Raw genomic sequence first — 23,891 nt, forward strand, 5'->3', positions numbered from 1 at the left:
TCTGTACAGCTACAAATTCAAAGGGCCAAGGGAAATCTCATGGTATTCCAAGAATCAAGCAGAATGACCAAGGTAAGAATAGACCTGGCATCCTAAGTAATCCTAGACAAAAGAGTGATGTTATGTGAGTTAAAGCAGTCATGCTATGTGTGATGCAATCAATAAAGAGTTAAAGGGTAGGAATATAATGAAAGCAAGTCCTCATGGCTTTATGGAAACAAGTCTTGACAAGCAGGCCTGACTTCACTTTTTGATGAGATTACAGGTTTGTTTGATCAAGGTAACCACACGGATGTGATAGACTTGGACCTTCCTAATGAATTTGATTTAGTACTGCTTGACATTTTGATTAAAACATTAGCATTATATAGCCTTAATAAAACACATTAAATAGATTAAGATCTGGCTAATTGATAGAGTTCAGCAAGCTGTTCTAACCAGATACTCAGCACTGACTGGGGATATTTTTAGTGGGGCTCTGCAGGCAGGAACACTACGCTTGCTGCCATTTGATGTTCTGGAATTACACAGAAATGTGGATAATATTGGCAAATGTCCTGAAGTCTAATGAGGAATGGGCAGCTATGGAAAGTCACAGTTTTGCCTGCACTGGCATAGATGTGTTCCTGGTATTTGATTACATCCTTCGTCTTCAGTTCTGCAGAAACACAGAGGTCTGCTTACAGGGTAGAGTTGCAAGGCTGTGGTCTAGTCAGCTGCTGATGGACACACAGTGATTTCTCTCAAGGGTCATTGATTTTAACTACTAATTCATGTATTATCAAAAGGAGTAGTAGATGAATCATTTAAAAAGTGTGAACTGTGAAACCACCACTTACTACACACTTCCACTTGTCTTTATTTAATCTATCACTAATATAAACCAGAGATTAAAATGTTTGCAGCTTTACAAAGTCAGGGAATTCTAGCCCACTGGCTGAAGCAGAGTTTGCTATCAAAAAATAAAACAAGAAAGCCAGATGAGGTAAGCAAAAATACCCAGAAGAGATCTGACCAGAACATTAATAATTAGTCATATACAAATCATGCACAGGCTCTATTACTATCACTTTCTGGTCAGCTGATCTAAGCACATCTTTCCTGATTCTCCATTTTCTTGGTCAGCTCTTGAATCAGACCGAGGTTAGATAATGCTGAATTAATATTAGGCTCCTTTGTTAGGTTTGATTCTGACCAATCCTTTTATATTACTTCATGTAGTCACAAGCTTACCTAAGCAAAAGTCAAAAGGAGTGTTCATACTAATTTTGATGATGTAGACTGTTAAAAATGTTCTCTTTCTCAGCAAAATCTTGCTAGCAAACTGTTGCCCTTTTAACATTTGGTTTCTGTTTGACCTTGCAGAACAAGATGACTGATAAATGTAAAAGGTACTATCCAGAAGAAAACACTGAAGAATATACTCTCTCCCCTTACTATCTAAAATACAGATTCAGATGCATATATCCCACAGTGCATTGGGATGTCTTATTTCATTTGTTATATATCAATTGAACATCAAAAATCTTTCCACATTTTCATAATTTTACGAACCTATTATAAAACTCTTGGTGTCAAAACTATGCAACCTCAGAAGTGTCCTACTAAACATCAATACCATCTAAACACAGTGCAAAACAGCAACTGAATGCCTGACCTGTCTACTGATTTTTTCTCCACTAAACAAAAAGCAAATGTATTTTTCTGTGTCAAAACCAAATTGTTCCTTTTTTTTAATTATCATTACAACAAAACTCCTCACCATTCATGTCATCGCTACTACTGATGTAGTTCCTATGTATGTCCTGCACTGTCCTGTCTCCCTTTGCACCTCCCTCCAACTATCACTTCCATTGTTCTGCCTCAACTTCTGGATTTGTGTCCGCCTTAGAGCAAAATTTTCAAAAGGGACCTACATGCCTTACATACACAAGTAGTCAACCAAAGTATTTTTCTCAGTTGGTGTTTTTAAACAGGACTGCTCAATATTTTGTTGAGCAGTATCTGGTTTTGTTTTTTTTTTCTACAAGTCTGTTTTCCTAACAGCACACTGGCAGTATGAAGATCCTTGCCCTTTTGGATACCCTGAGGTAATATCTACTCATCAATATCCAGCTCTTCATGCCAATTCTCTGAAAGACAAATGTTGTTGGTATTCCAAAACTGTATGCATCTTATTCCACTTGCAAAGGCTTTTTAACATTCTTTTAATTTTGGTCCTTCCTTTTCTTCACTTAAAACTAACCATCTTATGGCTGTCTTCCCTAAAACTGTGAGAGCATTACATTGTCAGATTTTCTTCCTCTAGCACCCCCTGACTCCCAGTCTATTCTCTTTTTTTTGCAAGTCTGTGACATTTTCTTCATCCTAATTATTTCATTTTTAACCTTATCTTTCCCTTTCCTACTTACAATGCATGTTGTTATCTTTCTTTTGGGTTTTGTTAGCTCTTTTTTTTTCACTTGCACTGCCTGTGGTGAACATAATATCAGTAGGACATGACATTCGTCAAATAGCTTCAATTGAGGTTTGACTTTTCCTTATTCTCCAAACTCCTGCAAATCTTTAGATTTGCTTACTCAGTTCCATCCTCTTTTCCATTTCTGTCTCATAGCCATAGTCCTCATATATTTTGTTTCCCAAAGTTCTGTTCCTTTTTTTCTGGCTGCAGAAAACTACCAACCTTTCCAGTTTCATCAGCAATATATCCTTTATTTTTCATGAGCACATAAGTGAAGCTACCGTTACTCTTTGAACTTCACTGGAATAATTTTGTCATTCAGTTGGGGAGTACCTGTGAACACAGAGAGGAGCCAAAGCGGAAAAAAAATAATGTATGGAGTTCAGTGTAAGAAGCTGAAATAAACACTATTACCTTGCTTCAGAGAGCTCTAAGATTTACAAAAAAGAGATTAGGTAGTAAGAGTGGGTATCAGAACTATACTAAGTGCTGCTGGAGAATCTGCAAAATGAGGTGACCAATGTGCATCACTTGTATGGTTTTATTATACAAGAGGTGCTATATATTTAGTGCTGTACAGAACAAGTTTGGTCCTTACACCATTTCAGTCAGTTCCCAGCTTCCAACCATGTTGACCGCGCTGTGCCGTGAGTCACTTTCAATTGCTACCTCATTTATTTCTGACCTGAATAACCTTTTGACAGCGTCTGGCGCACAGTATAGTGCTCCTTGGCCTGCATCGCGCTTCAGAGGCCGGAGCGCCGTCCCACGACACTTCCACGACTTTGGGCCAAGCCTCGGAGAACCACCGACCCTTCACGCGCCTGCAAGGGCAACCGGGGGTTATGTTGTTCCTCTCGGAAAGAAAAACGGGAGGATTTGTACCGGAGGTGCCGGGGGTATCAGCAGATGGGCTGGACACCGAGCGGCACAGCGCCACGGCAGGGAACGGGAGGCTCCCGCGCGCTCAGGGCCTCGCTCCGTCACCGCCGGGACCGTCAGTCACCGCCCGCGGCATTTTGGGCTGCTTTGGCCTTCCGCGCGCCGCTGAGGGCTGAGAAACCGACTGCCGCTCTCTCCGCTGACACGAGCCGAAGCTCTGTCCCCACCGCCAGCCCCGCTCCCCCGCCAGCCCGGCCCTCGGGCCTCCGCCGCGGGCAGCTTGTCGACCTCTGGGCGGCCGCAGACGCTCTCGCCGCAGTGGGGCGTGGCCGGAGGGGGGACGGCCCCGCCCCAGAACCCGCCCCCCCGGCTGGGCCCGGGGGCGGAGCGTCGCGGAGGGAAAGGCGCCTTCGGGAGGGGGGAGGGAAACTTGCGGTGCAGCCTTTCCCATTGGCGGGAGCCAGTGCCCATCTTTGCAGCGCCCCAATCAGATGCCGCGGATCGCAGCGGCGGCCAGCCATGCCGTCCCCACCGTTGTCGGCCTGGTGCCGACCTGACCGCCGAGCAGCGGCGAGCAGTCCCCGCCCTCCTCTCCTCTCCGCCACTCACATTCACCCGACTTGCCTGCAGCAGCCAATCGGAGGCTGCCGCTGCTGTCATTCACCAACCTTTGCCCCGCCCTCCCGCTCTCCCCTCAGCGGGGCTGGGCGCCGCGGGAGGATGAGGGGAGGGGAGAGGTGGGGTGCAGGCGCCCGGTTGCGCGCCGGTGCGGCGGGCGGGGCCTGGGGAAGGGAGGGAGGTGGAGGAGGAGCAGGAGGAGGAGCTGCCGCCGCCGCCGCCAGCGGAGGTTTCAGTACCTCGGAGAACGGCTGCGAGCGCGCTGGGCGGGCGGGAGCTGCCGCCGCCGCCTCTGCTGCCGCCGCCCGCTCCCCTGCCCCGCTCCTCTCCCGCCCCGCGCCCCCGGGGAGCGTTAGGAAGCGTCGCCTCAGGGCGAGCGACCGCGCCAGGCGAGTCGCCCCGCTTACACCTTCCCCCCCCCCCTCCCCGGCGCCGAGGGAGTCCGTTCCCCCGTGGAAGCGTCCCCGGGGGAACGGCGACGGCACGGGCTCGGTGACCGGGACGGGCGGGAGGGCTGAGGGGAGTCCGTCACCTCAGGGACGGGGCAGGCGGTCAGCCCGGGACGGCCGGGCTGCCTGAGGGGGTCGCTTGTTACTGTCGCTTGGTCCTGACGGAGCGGCGGGTGGCTGGCGAAGAGAGTGAGGGGCTCCCACCCCACCCTACCCCACCGCACCCCGGCGTGGGGCGGCCGCGCACCCTCCCGGCCCGGAGCCGAGGGGGACAGGAGGGTCCCGGGCAGCAGCGGCTGCCGGCACTTGCTGGGGAGGACAGAGAAGTAGATAGCGGGAACCGCGGCTGTGGGGGGGGAGAGGGAATCCGCTCCTCCGAAACCCTGGAGGCAAAGGTACCCCTGACTGGAAGGGTTTGGAGGGGAGAGGAAAGCGAACGTAGCCGAATTTTTGTAGTTTTGTTAAAATAATAAGTGCTGACGGCAAATCTTAGGCAGAAAAGATAGAGAGAGATGGAGCCTACTGTTTTGGATGCCGGCTTGAATTTTTTGTTTACTTCTCGGTTTTAACCACTGCTAAATGTGGATTTTGTGAGAGAACCCGATGGCGGTTGTTCCATTGTTCCTTGTTTGAACGTAAATCTTAGTTCTGCTGCTTGTGGAAATTTTTTTATTTTTTAAAAGGACCTTTCCAGGTAGCTTTTACGCCTGACAAAATGAAGCCTTTGTATTTTTCAATCAATTATACCTAATATTGACATTCTGTTTGGTACAAGAGACTTAAAGTGCTGCCTCACTCAGAGGACCATTAAAGACTTTCTCTTTCGCTACATGTAGCTGAATGTGTTACTGCACATCCTTTCTCCCCCCCCAAATCTTCCGAAAGATTTTTCCAAAATGAAGAAATTTAATTTTCGCAAAGTTTTGGATGGTTTAACTGCCTCATCCCCTGGTGGAAGCAGTGGTGGTGGCAGTGGTGGTGGAAGTGGGGCTGGTGGTGGCTCCATGCACCCAGGAGGGACTGCAGGAGCTGCAGGGACACCCAGAGATGAGATCCAGGAGACGCTCACTTCAGATTATTTTCAAATTTGTAAGGTAAGGGCGTAATTTTTTTTACTATGGCAATAATAAAAGCTACGATGTGTGTGGGGGCAGTAAATTGATTCCAATCAGCCTTTTACTTGAGAACTGCAGTGGTTGTATAAGGACTTTGGAATGAAAAGACAGAGATCTCGTTGGTGCTTTTTTTCTTCCTGCTGCAGAGTTGGGGTGGTCAGTAAATTCATAAAAATCTTGATTTCAGCCTTCAGGGCCAAATCCTAAATTCACACTTGGATCTCAAACTAGTAACAAGATTGCAGGCAGGAAAGCAAATCAATTGGTGCTAGTACAGACAACATTTACAAGTCATTAGAAATTCAAAATTGTATACATCTACTTCCCCTCCTCACTCTTCTCAGCCTCTCTTCCTTCCCTTTTTTAAGAAAAAGGCACAAGCTAGAAAAGAAAGACAGTGCAGTGATTACTGAACCTAGCACTTCAGTTGTTTGTGAGGGTTTGGATGTAAATTCAGGGTGTTTTTTTAGCATTAGTACTGAAGAATGTGATTGTATGACAATAAACTTAGTAGGACAGCATAAATACCAAAAGTTGCCAAATTTGTTTGGCATTGGTTTTTATGTGTTGGTTAGATCCTTAAGTGGGAATTTTCTTTGAGTAGAAAGCATAAAATATCCCAGTGTGTTTTGTGTTTTGTATCTGTTTTCTGCAACTAAGCTTTCAGTGGTGTTCTTAAATGCACAAGTAAAATCAGTATAAACTACTTGGTACTTCTGACCAGCCCTGGAATATGAAAATCATACTTTTGTAATGAGGACCAAAACCAAAAGGAGAGATTATATTATGATCCTCTGTTGTTATCTTTAACTTTGACATTAATTCTGTTGACTTTACTAGAAGTTTTGTTTGCTTATTTGTTTTGCTGAGAAGCTTCAAAACCAGAATTTTTAATTGGTGCAATTTACATTATTAAGATGAACTTTACCTATTAAGTATACTTTTATTAACCAGATACCAGTTGATTTGAAATTTAGGTTATGACCAACTTCAGCACATTCTCATTTCTTTCTGTGTTTTGGGAAGAAGGAAGTAATACAAACAAACAAGACAAGCCTGTAAGACAGTTTGTGCACAGATGTGGTCCTTGTGAAACACACAGCTTTCCTGATCTCAGATATCATGATTCTAATTTCAATTGGTTTTCAGCTACAGCTGGTGTCAAAACTCTTACAGAGTTAAGGGGAAGAAAGATGAGCCCCCATGACTTTAAGAGTCAAAGACCTTTGGGAATGGGTTCTACGTAATTCTAATTTCTGGAGGTTTTATAGTTCTTTGCCATCCGGAACCAAAACAGGTTCAGGCCTTTTGCGTCAAATTATTCTGTAGTTTAATAGACTGTCAGTGATCAGTGCAGTAGAAGCATACCTGTTTTCCAGGGTTGAATTTGACTCCTTTTGCTTATGTACACAGTAATTTAGCATTTTGTGAAACTCCAGGTATTCAGTCCAGCAATTTCCCATTTTTGTCACTTCAGTAAAAAGATAATGCAAATAATCAAGATACATTAAAATATCATTAGAAGGTCTGACATTGTGAGACTTCTAAGTAAGGCTGAAAGTGAACATGGTTCTTCATGTTTAAGTCATTCGATTGGGACAGAGATCTGTGTTTAGTATGATAGGTTTTTATTTTGTATGGTATATTTGCAAAAATAGGCAACATAAGATGCAAGAAATTATTTTTCTGCCTAATCGTCATTATTTCCCTTCTTTGGCTTCATATTACTTGAAGACAGTTGGTGATATGTTCTGATAGATCTACTTGGAAATAGATCTGATAGATCTACTTGGAAACAGATCTCCTTGGTGTATAGGGATATGTCATTTTGAGAAGAATTCGTTAGGCAGTATTTGCCTGTCTCAGCTCTCAGGTTAAAATGTTCTCAACAAAGTAAATATTTGTATAGGAAGGCTTTTGGCTGCTTGCAGCAGCACTTGCTTATGAATGCATGGTACTGCAGAAGTCTACTTTCTAGTATACAAAATACCAGCTTCCTTTTTTTCAAGATAAAAGAGTATGCTAAAAGCAAGCTTCCAAAATGCTCGATTTCTATGTGCGCACAAGATACTGCAATGTTTATTCAACAGGCTCCACTTAATCAGCTGGATTACAGTTTGGGAACATTACAAGCATGTTTGAGGGAACCAACAAAACCCCACAGGCCCCAGTCCTGCATTCTGTACCATGCAAGTGTACCGAAGGCAGGGGGACTTGATGCAGGCACAGCTTTCATCCTGCATGCATCAGGGTGCAGGATCCAAGCCATAATTTGTTACCTCAATCAGTTTGAATTAAATTAAAAATACAGTAAGACACATATAATGCAACCTTTCTCTTCCCTGAGCTTTTGTTGTGTAGAACTTGTGGTATTTCAATTGTGTATTTTCTTGTTAAGTTACATAAGTTATATAGGCTGCATATTTAAGGATCCATGATCTGTGATCCTGCTGCACGCAGAACTGAGTAAAGCTAATGGCAGTTTTGGTTTGTTATGATCTGCAGGATCGAGGCAGATGGGCTTAGAGTCTAAGTAGCACCTCAAACTGGTTTTCCTTTCTTTGCTGATTATAAAATCTGCATTTAGATATGAAACATAAAAGCTGACTCATACTTAAGAATTAAAGGGCCTTACCCTGCAGTTTTTATTTAAATAAATTGTCTTTCTGAAGTTTGTGGGAGGTCTGCTTGACTAAAACCACAGATCCAATCCTCTACCAGAAACACTCTTTTTATTGGTAATGCACCTGATTTCATTAGTAACACACCTGAAAGCTCTCTCTCCATTTTGTGACATTTTTAGGATGCTTATTTCCACGGTGTCTTTTTGAGACATAGACTAGAACTTCATAGAAGTAAATTGAATATTTCACTTTACACTGACACATTCACAATGAGTTACTTTTGGCATTTATATTTAAATCATTAATGTAATCTTCTGTATTGAAAGACTAAAAATGAAATAGTCTTGAAACTATTACATATGAAATAGCTACAGCCTTTTTTAAACATGATAAATTTATATGTTGGTAGCTGTACTGATGTATCAGTGGCACCCTTTTCAAAGTACTCATGTAATGTGAAATTTTGTCAGAACTGTATTTTGTGACAACAGGAAGCTGAGGTATAGTTTATAGTATATCTAGGGCTGCTCTTGGGATTTGGGTATCCAAATGGAAATCATGAAAATACCGATTATAGTTCACATTCATTGAATTGAATGTGTGAGATAGCAGCATCATGCCAAAAGCTAGGCATGATCCCGTAGAATATGTTAGTAAAGTCTATATTAATTTTAATGGGGATAGACCCAGTTTCCTCATTTTTGCTTCTTTATATTTTCCCTCTGTATATATGGGTTTTTTCTGGCAAGGATTTTTTAGGCTTGCCTATGTTTGTCCATAACATATAGAAACTAAAAATACAGCACTGGGGAGAGATCTGCTATTGATACAGGAAGCGAGAAAATCTGTTAGGATGTTGTAAATCGTTTGAGTAGAACTTTGAGCAGATAGAACATAAAAGGACAAAACAGTGATTTTATTACTTTTGCAGAAGGTTGATTGTTAGGGGATGACACAGCTGGGAAAAACTGAATAAGAATGAAGATGTACATTTTTGGAACACAGAGTACATATTCTTCATGAAAATAAGTCTCCCACAGAGAACTACTTGAGCTTTTCTTGAAGAACAATCATAGGGTTGAATTTGTAGAGCATGATGTTAATAACTTTATGCAGAAAATGTTTGAAATCAACACCTCAGTTAAGAGCATAGTAACAGTTGCCCTTTACTAGACATAGAATTAATCTAGTCCAGTATGTTTTCTTTAGCTACAGGCAGCAATTAGATACCCTAGAAAATGTTCAAGAACCAACAAATTAGTCATCTCACAGAATTATTCCCCAAATGCTGATGGTTATGAACTGCCTTTAAACCTCCAAGCACGAGATTTCTATTCTTTCCAAAAGTGTTATTCAGTGTTATTACGGGGTAGTCTTGCTATCTAATAAACATCCCTCTGCATCTTGCTGTGTTATTCATATTGATAGTATAGTCATAGTTCCAGTATGCGCATTACCCAGTCTTTATACAAAACCCATGGAGGCCAGAATAGTGTCAGGTTTTTGTTGAAAATGGTATGGAAGCCCATGGCCAATTACAGTTGTGCCTTTCTAACCCTACTTTTCTTATGACAAAATCAGGCCTTCAAGATGCATTCAATCAGTAGCCAATTTAAATACCTTAATTATCTGGATTTCCTATAAGGTGGTCTTATACTTTAATTCCCAGAGTTTATAGAGGGTCGTACTTTATTTTGTCAACCTATGAAGATGAGCATTTAGTCCCTCTGACAGCAGTCAAGTAGGCACTTAAACTGCAAATGCAACATGACGCTACAGTTCAGTGATAATAGAGATGAATTTTTGGAACGGCAGTTTAAGAACAATTCTACAGTAGCACATAGTTCTATCTTTGATTATGAAGAATAAAAAAAATAAAAATCTTTTCTATAAGCTATCCATAGTGTTTTAGTTAGTTTGAGCTGTTGGGTTAATCTGTGTTGTTTCCTTAGTAAGGTTATTCAGGGTAGGAAAAAAAAAAAAGTGTGAAGTGCTACATTTCAGAGAAAACCCATTTTGAAGTATGTATTAACCCTTACTTGTAAGTACTCAGAGCTCATTTGATACTTAAATGGTAAATAAGGATGTTGGGAAGAATTTTTCCAGTTTGGATCTAATGTTAGATGCAAACCCCTATTCTGTTTAAAACTACAGAGTCATAAATGACACTTCTGTAATTAGATGATGGAAACTTTATGAAATGATGAGCATAACGTGTGATAAGCATAGCGTGGTTTTCTTTTTTAAATGTTTGTATTAATTAAAAATAGGATTCATCAGTGATAAAGAGCATGGCACATTAAAAGCTTCTTTTTTTAAGAACTCCGAAGATTTAAAACTACCTATAGTAGTATAACTGGACTCTCTTGTTTTGTGTTTTTTTTTTTTTTTTTCAAACACCTGTCTTTTCACATCACTATGTTTGATTCTTAATCAAATATTAATCCTAAATGCATTAATGCAGACCCTTCATGGCCAACACTTGCAATTACAGCTTCAAAACCATTTACAGACTTTTAAGGTTGCAAAACAAAATACTTGAAAGTTCCAAATTTCTTTAATTACATGATCCCATATTTCTTCTATAGGTCTAATTTAGTAAAACAAATAATGTTTGCTCAACAGAAAGCACTTCAATATTTCTTTGCATACTTAGAACTCAGGGCATACCTGAATATTAAGTTCCCCATGGACAGAAGTGCTCACCACTGTAGTTTTGAAAGCTTTATAAACATTAATGAACTGACCTTCATAATATTTCTGTGAGATGGAGATATTATTATTCCTGCTGTATAGATGAGGAACCAAGGCACAGAAAATCCCAAATGCCAGATTGTTTAGTGTCCACTGTTCTGAGCTTCCAGCCTGGCCTGCTATGAATCTGATTTTTTTTTTTTTTAGCATATTTAATGTTTTTATATGACTTACGTCTTCCCTTTATTCCTCCCATTGTTTTCACATTCTGTTGCAAATATTGTGCACAATTACAGAGTAGTCTTTAGGCTAGTTATTCATACTGTTAATGTATATGTCCACGTTAGTCAGAACAGCTCTGAATTTCTTTCCTGTCTCAAATGACTACAGGTGGAATGCTGGCTCTGCATTGGACCTGTGAATTGTACCTAAGATGTATGAATATCATCAATCTCCATTATCTCAAATTGGTCAATCACAAAATGGAAACATGATTAGCAGCCACATGTGAAAAGCTTAATTCATGGCCATTGGCTTGATGATTTATAAAACTAAGTGATAAGAGCACCGATAGAATTTCATTTCTGCAATTTTCTATCTGAATTGTACCTTGCACCTTCCTATTTTGAATCAAATAGACAAGTTTGGCAGACATCAGCTCTTTAATTGTTTACTTTTGATTTGTCCACAGGACTGACCAGACTGTATTATGCATGGACTGAGGCAAAAGTTCTATGGCAGAAAAAGATAATTTAATTAATCCCTACAAGAGGGGAACAAATTCATGTTGCATAGATTATCTTAGTTTGTGTATACTCTAATTTTTCTGCTTTTTATGGTTGACCTTGTATTTTTAGCAATAGAAGAGTGATAGAATATCCTGAGTTGGAAGGGACCCATGAAAATCACTGAGTTCAACTCCTGACTGCACACAGGGCAACTGGAAAGTTAAACTATTTACTGTAATTTTGTGTGCTATTTCAAGTATATTGGGGGGGGGGGGGGGGGGGGGGGGGGGGGGGGGGGGTTTAACCCAAGGGTTCATTAATTTCAATCATGTGGAGTCTTTGAATAAAGAATGGAAATTCAGGTTATACTTTTTCCTCACGAGAAAGAGAGAATGTTCCTCCTCACTGAAAATATATATTAAGGATAGCTTAATATTCCTCTCTGTTCAGGGGTCACTTTTTCACAGGCCATCATAACAGAACTCCAGTCTTCCTTCTTTGAGCTGATGATGGGACTGGGAAATCCCTGGATATCCTGGAAATGGTGAAGAAACCATGGAACATAGTGAGGAATGCAGTATCTTCACATTTATATAGCACAGGCCTCATTCAACCTCAACCTGGTGTGGTGATGCCACCTCTCATTCCTGTGAGAACTCCACTGAGTTTATACCTGGGACACAGGGCTTTTCTCACAAAGTTAATTCCCATTCCCAAGTTTTCTCGTGTTGTCTCTCCTTTATTTTGCGTTCCATCATTTTTATCCTCTTAACTGTTACTCCCTGCTAGTGGGAACTGGACACACTGGATATACTGTATCTTACCTGTGGGCTACCAGTGAGTTAATGAGAAATTAAATTCCCATTGCAGTGGGAAAAGCGATTTTGAATCTTTTCTGGGAGGATGGAGGAAATTCAGCCTGGTTGGCCCATATCTCAGGGAGTGTTCTGATCATAGAGCTGTCATGTAAAACATCGGTTGTATAAGCAACTATTTTCTCCAACGTATTTCTGAAAGAAAAAGACTTATACTTCATTTTTTAAAGAAATCACTGAGAAATTACTTTCACTTTCAATAAGAACTAAGAATAACCTTCGATGAGAACTTACTTAGGTTCATGATGAAAATATGACGTAGTGAAGATTTTTTTTCTTCCAAGTAGAAGTACATATACTACATAAAATATGCAACTGTCTTCAGTGGAGGTGGACTAAATCTAAGACAGACCCCATTCTCACTTGGTTAGTTTAGATGAATCTCCATTCATAGCTGATTCTTATTCTGAGACATCTGATACTCCCTGGTGTATGGTATATGCCCAAATCCCTTTTTGAGGTCTGTGTGAAAATACTGTGAAAAGTTAGTATTAGTACATTCACTTTATAAACAGAGAAAAGGAAGCATTAGAGAAGTGAACTAATATACCCCAAGCTGTATGAATGTATTGGTCTATTGGCTATTCTAAGAAAAAGGGTTTATAAAAGCTGCTTATAGGGATATATTAATTTGTCACAATGTATGTTAGAGTCATTATAGGGGAAAGTTAGAGGACTGTATGATTAGAAGTATAAGTAATGTGCATCTGTGGAGAGAAGAGAAAGCAATATTGTTAGGTACAGATGGCTGGTAAATACGCTCAAATGCAATAAGATGTTATCTTTGTGCGGTGCTGTGTCCATTCCTAACAGATCACCAGCAAAGGCTATGAATAGTAAAAAATACTAGAGACAATCTGTTGCCTGTAGCTAGGGTCAAAGTCTGATGAGGTACACTTTTTATGGTTCCTTTGAAGTTAAGTTGTATACAGTACTGAAAAAAAAAAAAAAGACCCTTACTATTTAAGGCTTTGAGTTGATGAATGCATATATTCAAAAGTAGCCTTACTGAATTCAGTGGTATATGTGCAGATACAGGTAGCGTGTCTTTTTGCAGAATTTGAATCCAATCAATTAAAAATAATTGCTTCTATTTAATATAAAAATCTGTTATATAAGAATGCTGTGAGGTCAAACACTCAGAAGTCAGGTCCTTTATTCAGCTAGTGTTCAGTTACGTCTATATGTGTGGCAATCTGGTCTTTATTGCATCTTTTTATTTTCTTGAAGTGTCTGCTTATATTTTGTTCCAGTCCTCCATCACATTTGGTTTGAACAGTACACAACATATGGGAAGGACGGATGCTATTCTGTGTGTGTTCTTTGCAACGGTTCCTGTGAGAAAATCTCTGCATTATCCAGTGGACGTCACAAAAAGTCGTACTAAATAAATTACAAATGCTCATCTCAGCATTGTTCATCCCATTTCATCTATTGTATCCCTTAAGGCTGGATGTGTGCTTTCAGTTACACCTGTCTGGCATCAGTTGTATTACATTCTGTTGTAGCTGTGGATGAAAGCTAAGTGTAGTGGGTCCAAAGAACCCTAGTTTGTTCATTGTTTATCCCTACATGTATTTTTAAATGCTTACTGAATGAGGCAAAGGCAGGAAAACTGGCATGTGGTTATGTAAACAGAGATCTGATTCTTATGATCTTTGGATATAGTGTCTTCATTTGTGCCCGTGAGCTATGCCTTTGGTAGTGTTACAGACAATGCAGCGGGGGATAGTAATGTGCAAGATCTGCTGGATTTCACTGCTGTTAGAGGGCAAAAAGCTGCCATAAAATATCTCAATTTCATTTGGAATATATCTTCACCATATGTGAGATGAGATGCTGGCCAATATCTCCCAATTAAATTCTCAATTCAACATCAGAAAAAAAAGGCCTTAAATTGCATGCAATATGCATACAGAAAGAAGGTAGGAGAAGACTAATTATTAATTAGTAATAAATAGTAAACAATGTTGTAAATGCTAGTAATGAAATCTGGTAATAGCATTTGTATACAGGAATGCCAAAGTATGTTACAAAATAAAAGATTTCCACAGGAATACACCAATACCGATTATCTCTAAGTAGGGTTTTAACTCTGTGTTTCTATAGCTTTTTTAAAAAAAAAAAAAAATCTTCAGTAACTTTTATCATAGTGGCAAAATTTTCTTATATCATAGTAGCATGGATATTTTTTTTGCAAGATTTTTTTAATTACCCAATATGGCTGATTTTTTTTGATTATTATTTTTTTTTAAATTAAAATATTCCGAAAGGAGCAAACAAAACATCTGCTTCAGAATAGTAACCACAGCCAGCCAAAACAGAACAGGATATAATCAGCCTAAAGTAGCAAAGTTCTAGAAAATCCAAAAATGGGAAGACATGCAAAATTAATTAATGCTATGTTGGTCTGGTGTCACTTTAATAAAAACAGAAGGTTTTTTTATTTCTCATTAAAGTTTTGAAATTATGTTTGGACTGGACTGCATGTCCAGTCATAGTGAAGACAAAAATATTTTCCTTTCAGGGCTGTCAGATATGTAGAATGATATTACAGTTCTTGTAAATACCCATAAAACAGATCTCCATCAGACAGTTGTTATTCTGAACAAAACTATTTCAAATTCTACAGTAATATGGTTAAATGATGCAGCAACAACAACAAAATCAGTATGAACTACTATTTGAATTACACTGACTATAATGATTCCCCATTTGGACAGAAGTCTTGCTTAAGCAGGTAGGCCAAATTGAGTTTTTAAATCAGTGGTTTAAGGTTGGGTATTTTTGTTATTTTACATTAAAGCCAAGGCCAAACTTTTATTAAAGTCTGTGTCATTTTTCTATAGATTGATGCCCTGTTTCTTCTTGCTAGTTTAACTGGTAAGAGTGGGAAGTTCGTTATAGCATATTTACTTAACAATGGATGCAATTCCTTCATTGTGTTCTCCATTTTCCTCCCTTTTAAAATATTTGTCTTGTTTTAACTTGGTAGAGCTCTTTCAGAAAGAATGGGAAGGAAAGAGGGGAAATCATTTTGCATACAATGTCTTTTCTTGAATTTAGGATTTCTCCAAACGGGATAATACATACCTTGGGATGATTATATTCATGTATTACCCTGTAACTTATTTTATTAACTTATTACACTGTAACTCAGTGCTGTGGTAGATGTGGCAACAAGGTGTAGTTGTCGAGCAGTTGCTTGGCCACAGCAACACTGACTTAAATAGACCAAACAAGTAAGATTAAAATCCAATCGCTCTGCTTTGAGCAGGGGAGGTTGGATAGGCAGTCTGCAGAATTCCCTTCCAACCTCACCTGTGCTGTGAACTGGGAATAATGCAGTTCAAGGATCAATGTAATTTTATTTGTGTGGAATTTTCTGTCTGAATTATATTAATTTTTGTATTTTTGATACACTACAGTATATTTCAAAGAACAAGCATGAGAAGAATGCTTTTTGAAATTCAGAAGGCCTTATTTTTCTCCTGTGGTTCACTTAACTTGGCTATTTGTATCAATATGAATCATATGCAAATAGGATCATCCGTATTTGATAGTCTTTAACATCCAGTTTGCAGATCTGAAAGTGACAGTGGAAAAACACATGCCTGAAGTTTCTGCAGAGATTTTTGCCATGAAAAGAACTTCAGTGGGGACTGCAAGATTTCTTCTTCATTTTAATTATTTTTTTAAACTCATTTTAATTATTTTTTTAAACTCATTTTAATTATTTTTTTAAACTCATTTTAATTATTTTTTTAAACTCATTGTCTTAAAGATACCTTTTTCAGGGCCAAACAATATGAGGAAATTGAAAAATTATGTAATGTATGGTAGAACTAGCATGCTATAAAAAAGTCATATGGTCTGCATACAGACTTTTTAAAAACTAGTAGAGTAAAAACAATACATATTAAAAATGTAGACTTGATACTAATTTTTGCAACCTTATGTTTTAGGGTTTTTTTAAGTACATTAAGCTCCTTCCAAAGGGAAAAAAAGTTTCATGTTCATAGTACAAAAATGTATAATATACAAGTCAGTTCATTTCAAATAGTCCAATATATATATATGGTTTTTTCATATAATTATCAGTGTATAATATTTGTGTTAACTGTTAAAATTCAGGTGTTTATTTTGGCTGAGGGTTCCTGATGTACAGCCATCTTTTTTTACAATGATCTTTTGTGAAAGAAAAATATTGTAGTTGAAACTATTACTCTTCTATGCTAGAAGTTGTGTATGTAAATACTATGAGACTTTTTTACTAATCTGGTTGTTTTCTGTGCATATCCTTTCTTCCTGCCCCTGTATTCCCTATTTCAGTAACAATTCTCTTTTTCCCTTGTGTACCTGCATTTTCCACGCTTTTTCTCTACTGTGTTTTTCTCCACCAATACCGACCTCCTTTTTCTCCATCTCTCAGACGCACTGCTGCTGGTGAAGATAAGAAGCTCATAAGAATTACCCTGCTGAGACAAACCAATGGTCCATATCACCCAGCAGTCAGTCTCTGACAGGGGCAATAGAATATGTCATTTAGGGAGAGTAATAAGTTAGATCACTTTCTGCAGTCCATTCCCTTTCTAATCTCTCATCATCCACAATCACTGGATTGGAGATGTCAGAGAGTGTGTCCTTAGCCAGTCCTTTTGGAATCCATTTATCAATAACGTCCGTGAATTTGTCTAATGCCTTTTGAACCTGCTAATACTCAGCCTTCACAACCTCCTGTGGTGGCAAGTTTCAGAAGTTCATTACCTGTTGCGTAAAGAAGTATTTTCTTTTTTTCTCTTTTAAACTAATCTTTCATTTGTTTTGAATGGCTCTGTGGTTTTGCTGAATAGCAGTTCCACATTTAACTTTCCCGTTCTCTTGATTATGTAGATCTCAGTCATATCCCTCCACAGCTTTCTCATCTCCAAACTGAAGTTGCAGCACTTTTAGTTTTTCCTGATAGAGCATGTGTCCGTCACCTTGAGCATTAGTTGCCTTCCCTGTATCAGCTCTGGCTTGACTACTTCTTCAGATGTGGAGACGAGAGCTGCATACAGTACTCAAGTAATCACAGAATCGCAGAATCATCTAGGTTGGAAAATACCTTGAAGATCATCTAGTCCAACCATTAACCTCACACTGACCGTTCTCAACTCCACCAGATCCCTCAGCGCTGGGTCAACTTGACTCTTCAACCCCTCCAGAGATGGAGACTCCACCACTGCCCTGGGCAGCCCATCCAACGCCCAACAACCCCTTCTGCAAAGAAATACTTCCTAAGAGCCAGTCTAACCCTGCCCTGGCACAGCTTCAGGCCATTCCCTCTTGTCCTGTCGCTTGTTCCTTGGTTCAAGAGACTCATCCCCAGCTGTCTGCACCCTCCTTTCAGGGAGTTGTAGAGGGCGATGAGGTCTCCCCTCAGCCTCCTCTTCTCCAGACAAAGCCCCCCCAGTTCCCTCAGCCGCTCCCCATCAGACCTGTGCTCCAGACCCTGCACCAGCTTCGTTGCCCTTCTGTGGACACGCTCGAGTCATTCAATTCCCTTTTTGGAGTGAGGGGCCCAAAACTGAATGGGTTCACAGAGGTTTTATATAGCAGTAAAATGATGCCCTCTGTGTTATTCTTTATACGCTTTCTGATGATATCCAGCATTACTTGACTTTTTGGGTTGCTGCTGTACATTAAACCAAAGACTTCAGAGGAATGCCAACTGTGCCCACAAAATCACTTTCCTGAGTTGTAAATGCTACTTCCAAATTCAACATTGTGTAAGTCTAGTTAAGATTCTTTTTTTTTCCCCTCCAGGTGCCTTATCTTACATTTATCCACACTGAAGCTAATTTATCACCTTCTTGCCCACTTATTCAGGCTAATGAGGTCTTTCAGGAATTGGTCACCATTGGTACTGAATTTCACTATCCAAATGACCTTACTATCAGCTATGAACTTGGACAGTTCAGTGTTCACTACCTTTTATAGATCATTAAAGATGATGAATAAAATTGGTCCAAGCACTGATCCATAGAGCACCCAACTTTTGAGCGTTCTCATGGTAAAAATACATTAAACGCTATCCTTAGTTTTTTGTAATCTAACCACCTTTCAGTCCACAAAAAAACCTTTTCTTCAGTCCCATGACAACTTTGTTTAGTAACATTGCTATGGAACGTTATTGGAAGGCTTTTGGAGAACTTACATATATTCATATTCTCTTTATTTACATGCATGCTGACAGCTTAATGGATTAGAGAAAATTAATCAGACAGGATTTCCCATTGTAGGAACTCTGCTGGCTTCTGCAATCATCTTTATCTGTGTGCTCAGTTAGTCTTCATTTTGCCATCTTGCCGGGGACAGCAATCAGCCTTTCCAGTCTATAGCTCCCGAGACCCTTTTGTAGAACTATCTATGGGTATCTTTATCTAAGAAAAAAAAAGGTAGTTTTTAGAATATATCCTGTGAACATGCTCAGAAGTCCTGGTTCCTAATGTAGGTTAAGAGCTAAATGGAATCCATGGCTTGGGTTTGAAAGTTTGGAAAGTTTTAACTGCACTGGGACTTTTACAAAAAATACTCCTTTGAAAAATTAAAATTTAACTAATAAAAAATATACCCCTCCTGTATTGTTTTCTTAGGTTGGAAATCTACTGATATCTTGTCCTCTCTCCATCTTTCATGAGCAGGGAGCACTCTTACCAATCAGATTGCAGGCACAGAAGCCTATAAATGAGGGATATCATAGTCTTAAAGCAATATAATACATGGCAGCTCATCTTTATAAGCACCCATTTTCACCACTACAACCTTGGTGAAAGCTGTAATCGTTGACATTTTTTAATTTCCTACATAGCTGAGTAAGAGGCTATAAAGGTTTCAGTCAACACTTCATCCTCTATTCCGTAAACCAATCAATTACTTGCTTCAATGAGATTTTTGCATGTGGCATGTTGGTTGCAATTTGGAAGTAGATTCTACATCCTGAGTCACAGGCTTAGACTACATAGTTCAGTTGTAACAAATAGACATCTTCTCAAAAATTATTTACCTAAGTAAATCGGTTTTGCTGTCAGGTGTTACACAAAACAGGGTATCTGTAAAATATTAGTAGAAAAGTTACAAATTTTAAGTTTGTGCAAATTAGCAGGAACTGTTTTGACTATAAACCCTATTACTTAATTGATACAGTTTAAAATTGAGTTTAGTCCTGTATTTTATGGAGCTCTCTAGAGAGTATAAAAATCACTTTGAAAAAAATGGTGCCTTTGCAGTCTAATACAAACTACCATAAAACAAAAGTTAAGAAAACCTGTTATACTAAAAAACTGCATTATACGCATGTGAACAATTATACCGGATATTGCATATTATTACTAGTGAAATTTTCTTTTTTTCAGCTAATGAAATATATCATGGTAGCTTAGACAGAAAGAGATTGTTGTTACGTTCCATACAGCATATTGAAAAGTTCATTGGTAGAACACTAGAAAGCCCAAATAATCACTTTCCTATATTCATTTAGGTAAATTTGTTGTGTAAAGATTATTTTAATGATATATATATGCAATTCACCATAAGAATAGTTGCTTAAAATTATTTAAAAGAGAATAACAAACCTAAACAAAGATGTATGCTGAAATTGTAACTGCATTTGTAATTGTTCTGTTTCAAATAAATTATTTCACATATTGCACATAAACTGTATGTCCTAGGGAGCACAGACTGCCTCTAGAGACAGTATGCCAAAAAAGGAGACATAAAAGAAAGCTGGATAATGTGGAGAGAAGCAGTCCTGGCTCCATCTGCTGTCTGCTTTCTCTCTCCCTTATTTGGTTGTTGGGTTTTTTTTCACCTTTTTTATTAGGGCATTCATGGTAAGTAGGTCCTGTATTTCCTTGAACACAGACTGATGTTTCAGGATACTTTTTTCTACTTTTGCCTGTTAATGAGATAGTTTAATTTTGGAAAAAAGATCTACTTTGTTTTGCATATTCTGCTCACCACTGATAGTTCTGATCTATATTGTTCATATTAGACAGAGCTCAGTTAAGTAGGAACACACTTTTTTTTGTCACCCTAGGATCAAGTCAATTTTGTGACCTTCCCCTCTTCTTCATCTGTATTAGTAAATGCTGTAAAGAAGCCCAGGCACAGTTCTGGAATCATTACTCATTCTTACATGTATGCTCACACTAGCTTTATCAATGCGTAATTGAAAAATCTACTTCAAGTGCTAGCTTTTCATGCCAATTTTTCTCACGGTCCTTGGAAATAGAAGGGTTGTTGGGCCAAGGCTGGAGGTCTGAAGTGTTGCAGCGTGTCCCTGTTCTGTTGAATAGACTTGATCTTCAGAATCACTTCTGAGGCTGCTTTAATTTGTGCCAAAATCTCAATCATAAAGACATCTTCTGCCTTAACTGAGTGCAGTATAGCTTGGCTCTCCTTCCAAGCTGGTTTCATCCTTTATTTAGAGTCCTAGTAAATATAAATATTTTACTTGAAAATTGTCATTTACTTGGATGTTCAATAGACTTCAATAATATTTTTTTTTTATTCTATAAATAGCAGAATTGCATTCACAAGAACTTCCCAATTGGAATTAGTGTAAACACTCAAATTTGGAAAATGGCTGCAAAATAGAAATAACACTTTTAAGTCAATCGTAGAGTTCAAGAATTTTTACCGAATTATGATCCTGGAAAGTTGTACATCACTGTGCTTCCAAAACATAGTTCTGTCTCAATAACAGGACCCAGTTAAAGTTTCCAAATGAAAAGTCTGACTGTAGACAGCAGAAATACTGAAAATACAAAGCAGATGCTAAATACATAGGCAGGAATGCAAATACCTCTTTAAAAATATTGATCTTTGCATTGTTAGATCTAAAAAATAGTATTGAAATCTCCAGTCATAGCTAAACATCAGAAAAACTTACCGTGACTGGAATTGCTAAAAATTCAAACTTTATTACAGAAGGGTTTCTAAAAATGAATAAAAAAAGATCATTTGTGAAATGTGTTTTTTCAGATAAGGAAGAACATTTATTCACAAGAATACAGATATCTCAAATATAATAGAAAATTAGTAATCCAGTTAGGCCAAACATTCAACACACTAGAAAATACTACAGTTCATAATTCCTGATGTTTTTGTGACTTGAGAGGTAAAACCTTTTTTATAATATGTAAGTCTAGTTCCAGCTTTGATGTCAGAATTAAAAAAAAAATTATATTTGAGTAATCCTACTACTTGAGAAGTTGAGGTTAAAAAAAACCACACACCAAACCAAACCAGAAGCAGCGTTGTGGAGATCTTTGATAAATGTCTACACCGACAGAAAAAGTGAGTTACTTTTCTACAGCTTACTGAAGTAGCATGTTTCTGGATTTTTGCAGTCTAGAAACTAATAATTAGACATTCTTTTAAAAGATATCCCTTATCAGCAATAATTAAGATATGAGATGAGTAAGATTTCTGTTAAGGAAGTGGTTATTTGCTGAAAAACATACATTTGGTTGTTCCCAAACTACTTGTGAATATCACTTCAAGTGTTTCCAGCTGTAATGGAAGAGTTGGAGTGGTACAGCTGTAGAAATCATCAGCTGCTTTTACTCAACAGGTCTGCCATTAAGGAATTCCTTTTGTTGAAGTTGTTCCACAGAGACTGCTGAATACTTCAGCAGACACAGTTCACGAACAAGATAATTTCAAAGGTAGAAAAAAATATCTTAAAAATTTAAATTTCATTCACTTCAAAGTACTTCCTCTCCAATCCCAATCATATACGAAAAAAAGAGTCAATCCTAGAGTTCAATATTATATTAAATATTATGAAACATTATTATTATACTACTAAAACAATATATTATTTGTTACCCAATCTTAGGTAAGCAGTCACACACACAAAATTAATTACAGTTCATTTTTATGTGTGTTTGTATAGTCTAGTCTAGTTATTTTCAATTTTTTTCTTATGTTAGCATTCTCCCTCATCAGATTCTTCTTCTTAAGAATCAGGCAGGTCATATTGGTCATAACCTCCAGATTAAGATAACTTAAAATATTATTTGAGGCAGTCTTCAAACTCAAGGATGCATTGCATCATGCTCTGTTCATTTATTCCCCAAGGTATCTCTGCAAAAATTAGAATTAAAAGCATAGAATTCTAAATAAAGATTAAGAAAGGGTGAGTGGTTCAGTTGCTCATTTTGAGAACCTCTACTCTGGCATCTTTGTTTTTTAAATTGATATTAAGGATTTTTGCCTCATAGACTCAATTCAGTTTATTGGTTTATTGGACCTCTTTCCCTGGATACGTTCCATTTCTTTCTGCTGAAGCTGTTCTGTTGAGGCTGAGGTTATTTGTGACAGTGTTTTAAGAGCATTTTATTTTTTCAATTTGCAGTTCAGCTGCTTTGCATGTTGATGTTATCTTCTGGTATACCATATAAGCAATATATACCAGTTGTATATTGGCATATACTTTGCAATCTACTTTGTTACAACAAAATAATTTAAAATATTACTGAGTAAAGAGCAAATCTAGAAATTGACGTAAGTGAAATTCACCTCTGTATTCAAAATACTATATCTTTTAAAATACTTTTCTTGAAATGTATTGCAAATACTACAGCATTAGCAAAATATAGATTCTCTTCCTATACACATAGCATAAACCATACATGGCTGTTATCTGTGGTTACAGTTCAATCACTTTGCTCATTTGTTCTGTTTCAGACGGTTCGCCATGGTTTTCCTTATCTACCCACTGCCTTAGCTTTTGACCCAGTTCAGAAAATTCTGGCAATTGGAACAAGAACAGGAGCCATACGAATGTATCCTTTCTCATTCAGAATTTACACCATTTCTATGTATTTGTAATACATTGATGTGAATCATCATCTACAAGCACTCAGGTAAGGTTACAGTTTATGTTGTTATGTTCTACTTCATCTTGCTTTACTAAATGGACTGGAAAAGGATGTGCTGTTGAGGAATTACCATTAGGTCCTTATAGTGTCCAAAGAAAAATTTTTGGTTGTCTTTTTGACATAAGGTTTTGGCATACATTGGTTAATATAAAGCAGAATTAATGTTTGTTTTTCAGCATGAAATATACTTCTAGTATATAAAGATAGACTACAAAGTGGTAATGAACAAGTTGTGAGTGTTGTGCTAGCAATAAATAAATTCATTGCTGCAATGCAGCTAGCCATCTGTAGACATCTTCACTGTAGATATCTAGATATGAGATATTGTTTAGACTCTTCCAATGGGGGGAAATAAGGGATTTCAGGTCAAAATTCATCTCTTCCTGGAGGAGAAGGTGAAACACTCCAAAAGTGACTCTTTCTCTTAATTAATTATAAAAGTACATCAGTGCCAGCACTTTATGTATTTTTTTATACAGTAGGAATTTTAAGTTAGAAGTCTACACAGAATAAA

At 38.4% G+C, this 23,891-nt stretch overlaps 1 protein-coding gene across 2 annotated transcripts in view; it reads left to right on the forward strand.

The window, feature by feature from the left end:
• The first annotated feature begins 4,220 nt into the window (after positions 1-4,220).
• STXBP5L (syntaxin binding protein 5L) overlaps positions 4,221-23,891 on the forward strand; it is a 219,599-nt gene continuing 199,928 nt past the window's right edge. Inside the window, exons 1-2 of one of the 2 annotated variants that reach the window (XM_074853538.1) lie at positions 4,221-5,504; positions 23,184-23,281. In XM_074853538.1, coding sequence (XP_074709639.1) covers positions 5,307-5,504; positions 23,184-23,281 — 296 coding nt within the window. In that variant the 5' untranslated portion in view covers positions 4,221-5,306. The remainder of the gene's footprint in view (positions 5,505-23,183; positions 23,282-23,891) is intronic. The other variant, XM_074853547.1, reaches the window with a different exon arrangement.

The sequence above is a fragment of the Strix uralensis genome, chromosome 2 (assembly GCF_047716275.1).
Source record: "Strix uralensis isolate ZFMK-TIS-50842 chromosome 2, bStrUra1, whole genome shotgun sequence".
Lineage (NCBI taxonomy): Eukaryota > Metazoa > Chordata > Aves > Strigiformes > Strigidae > Strix > Strix uralensis.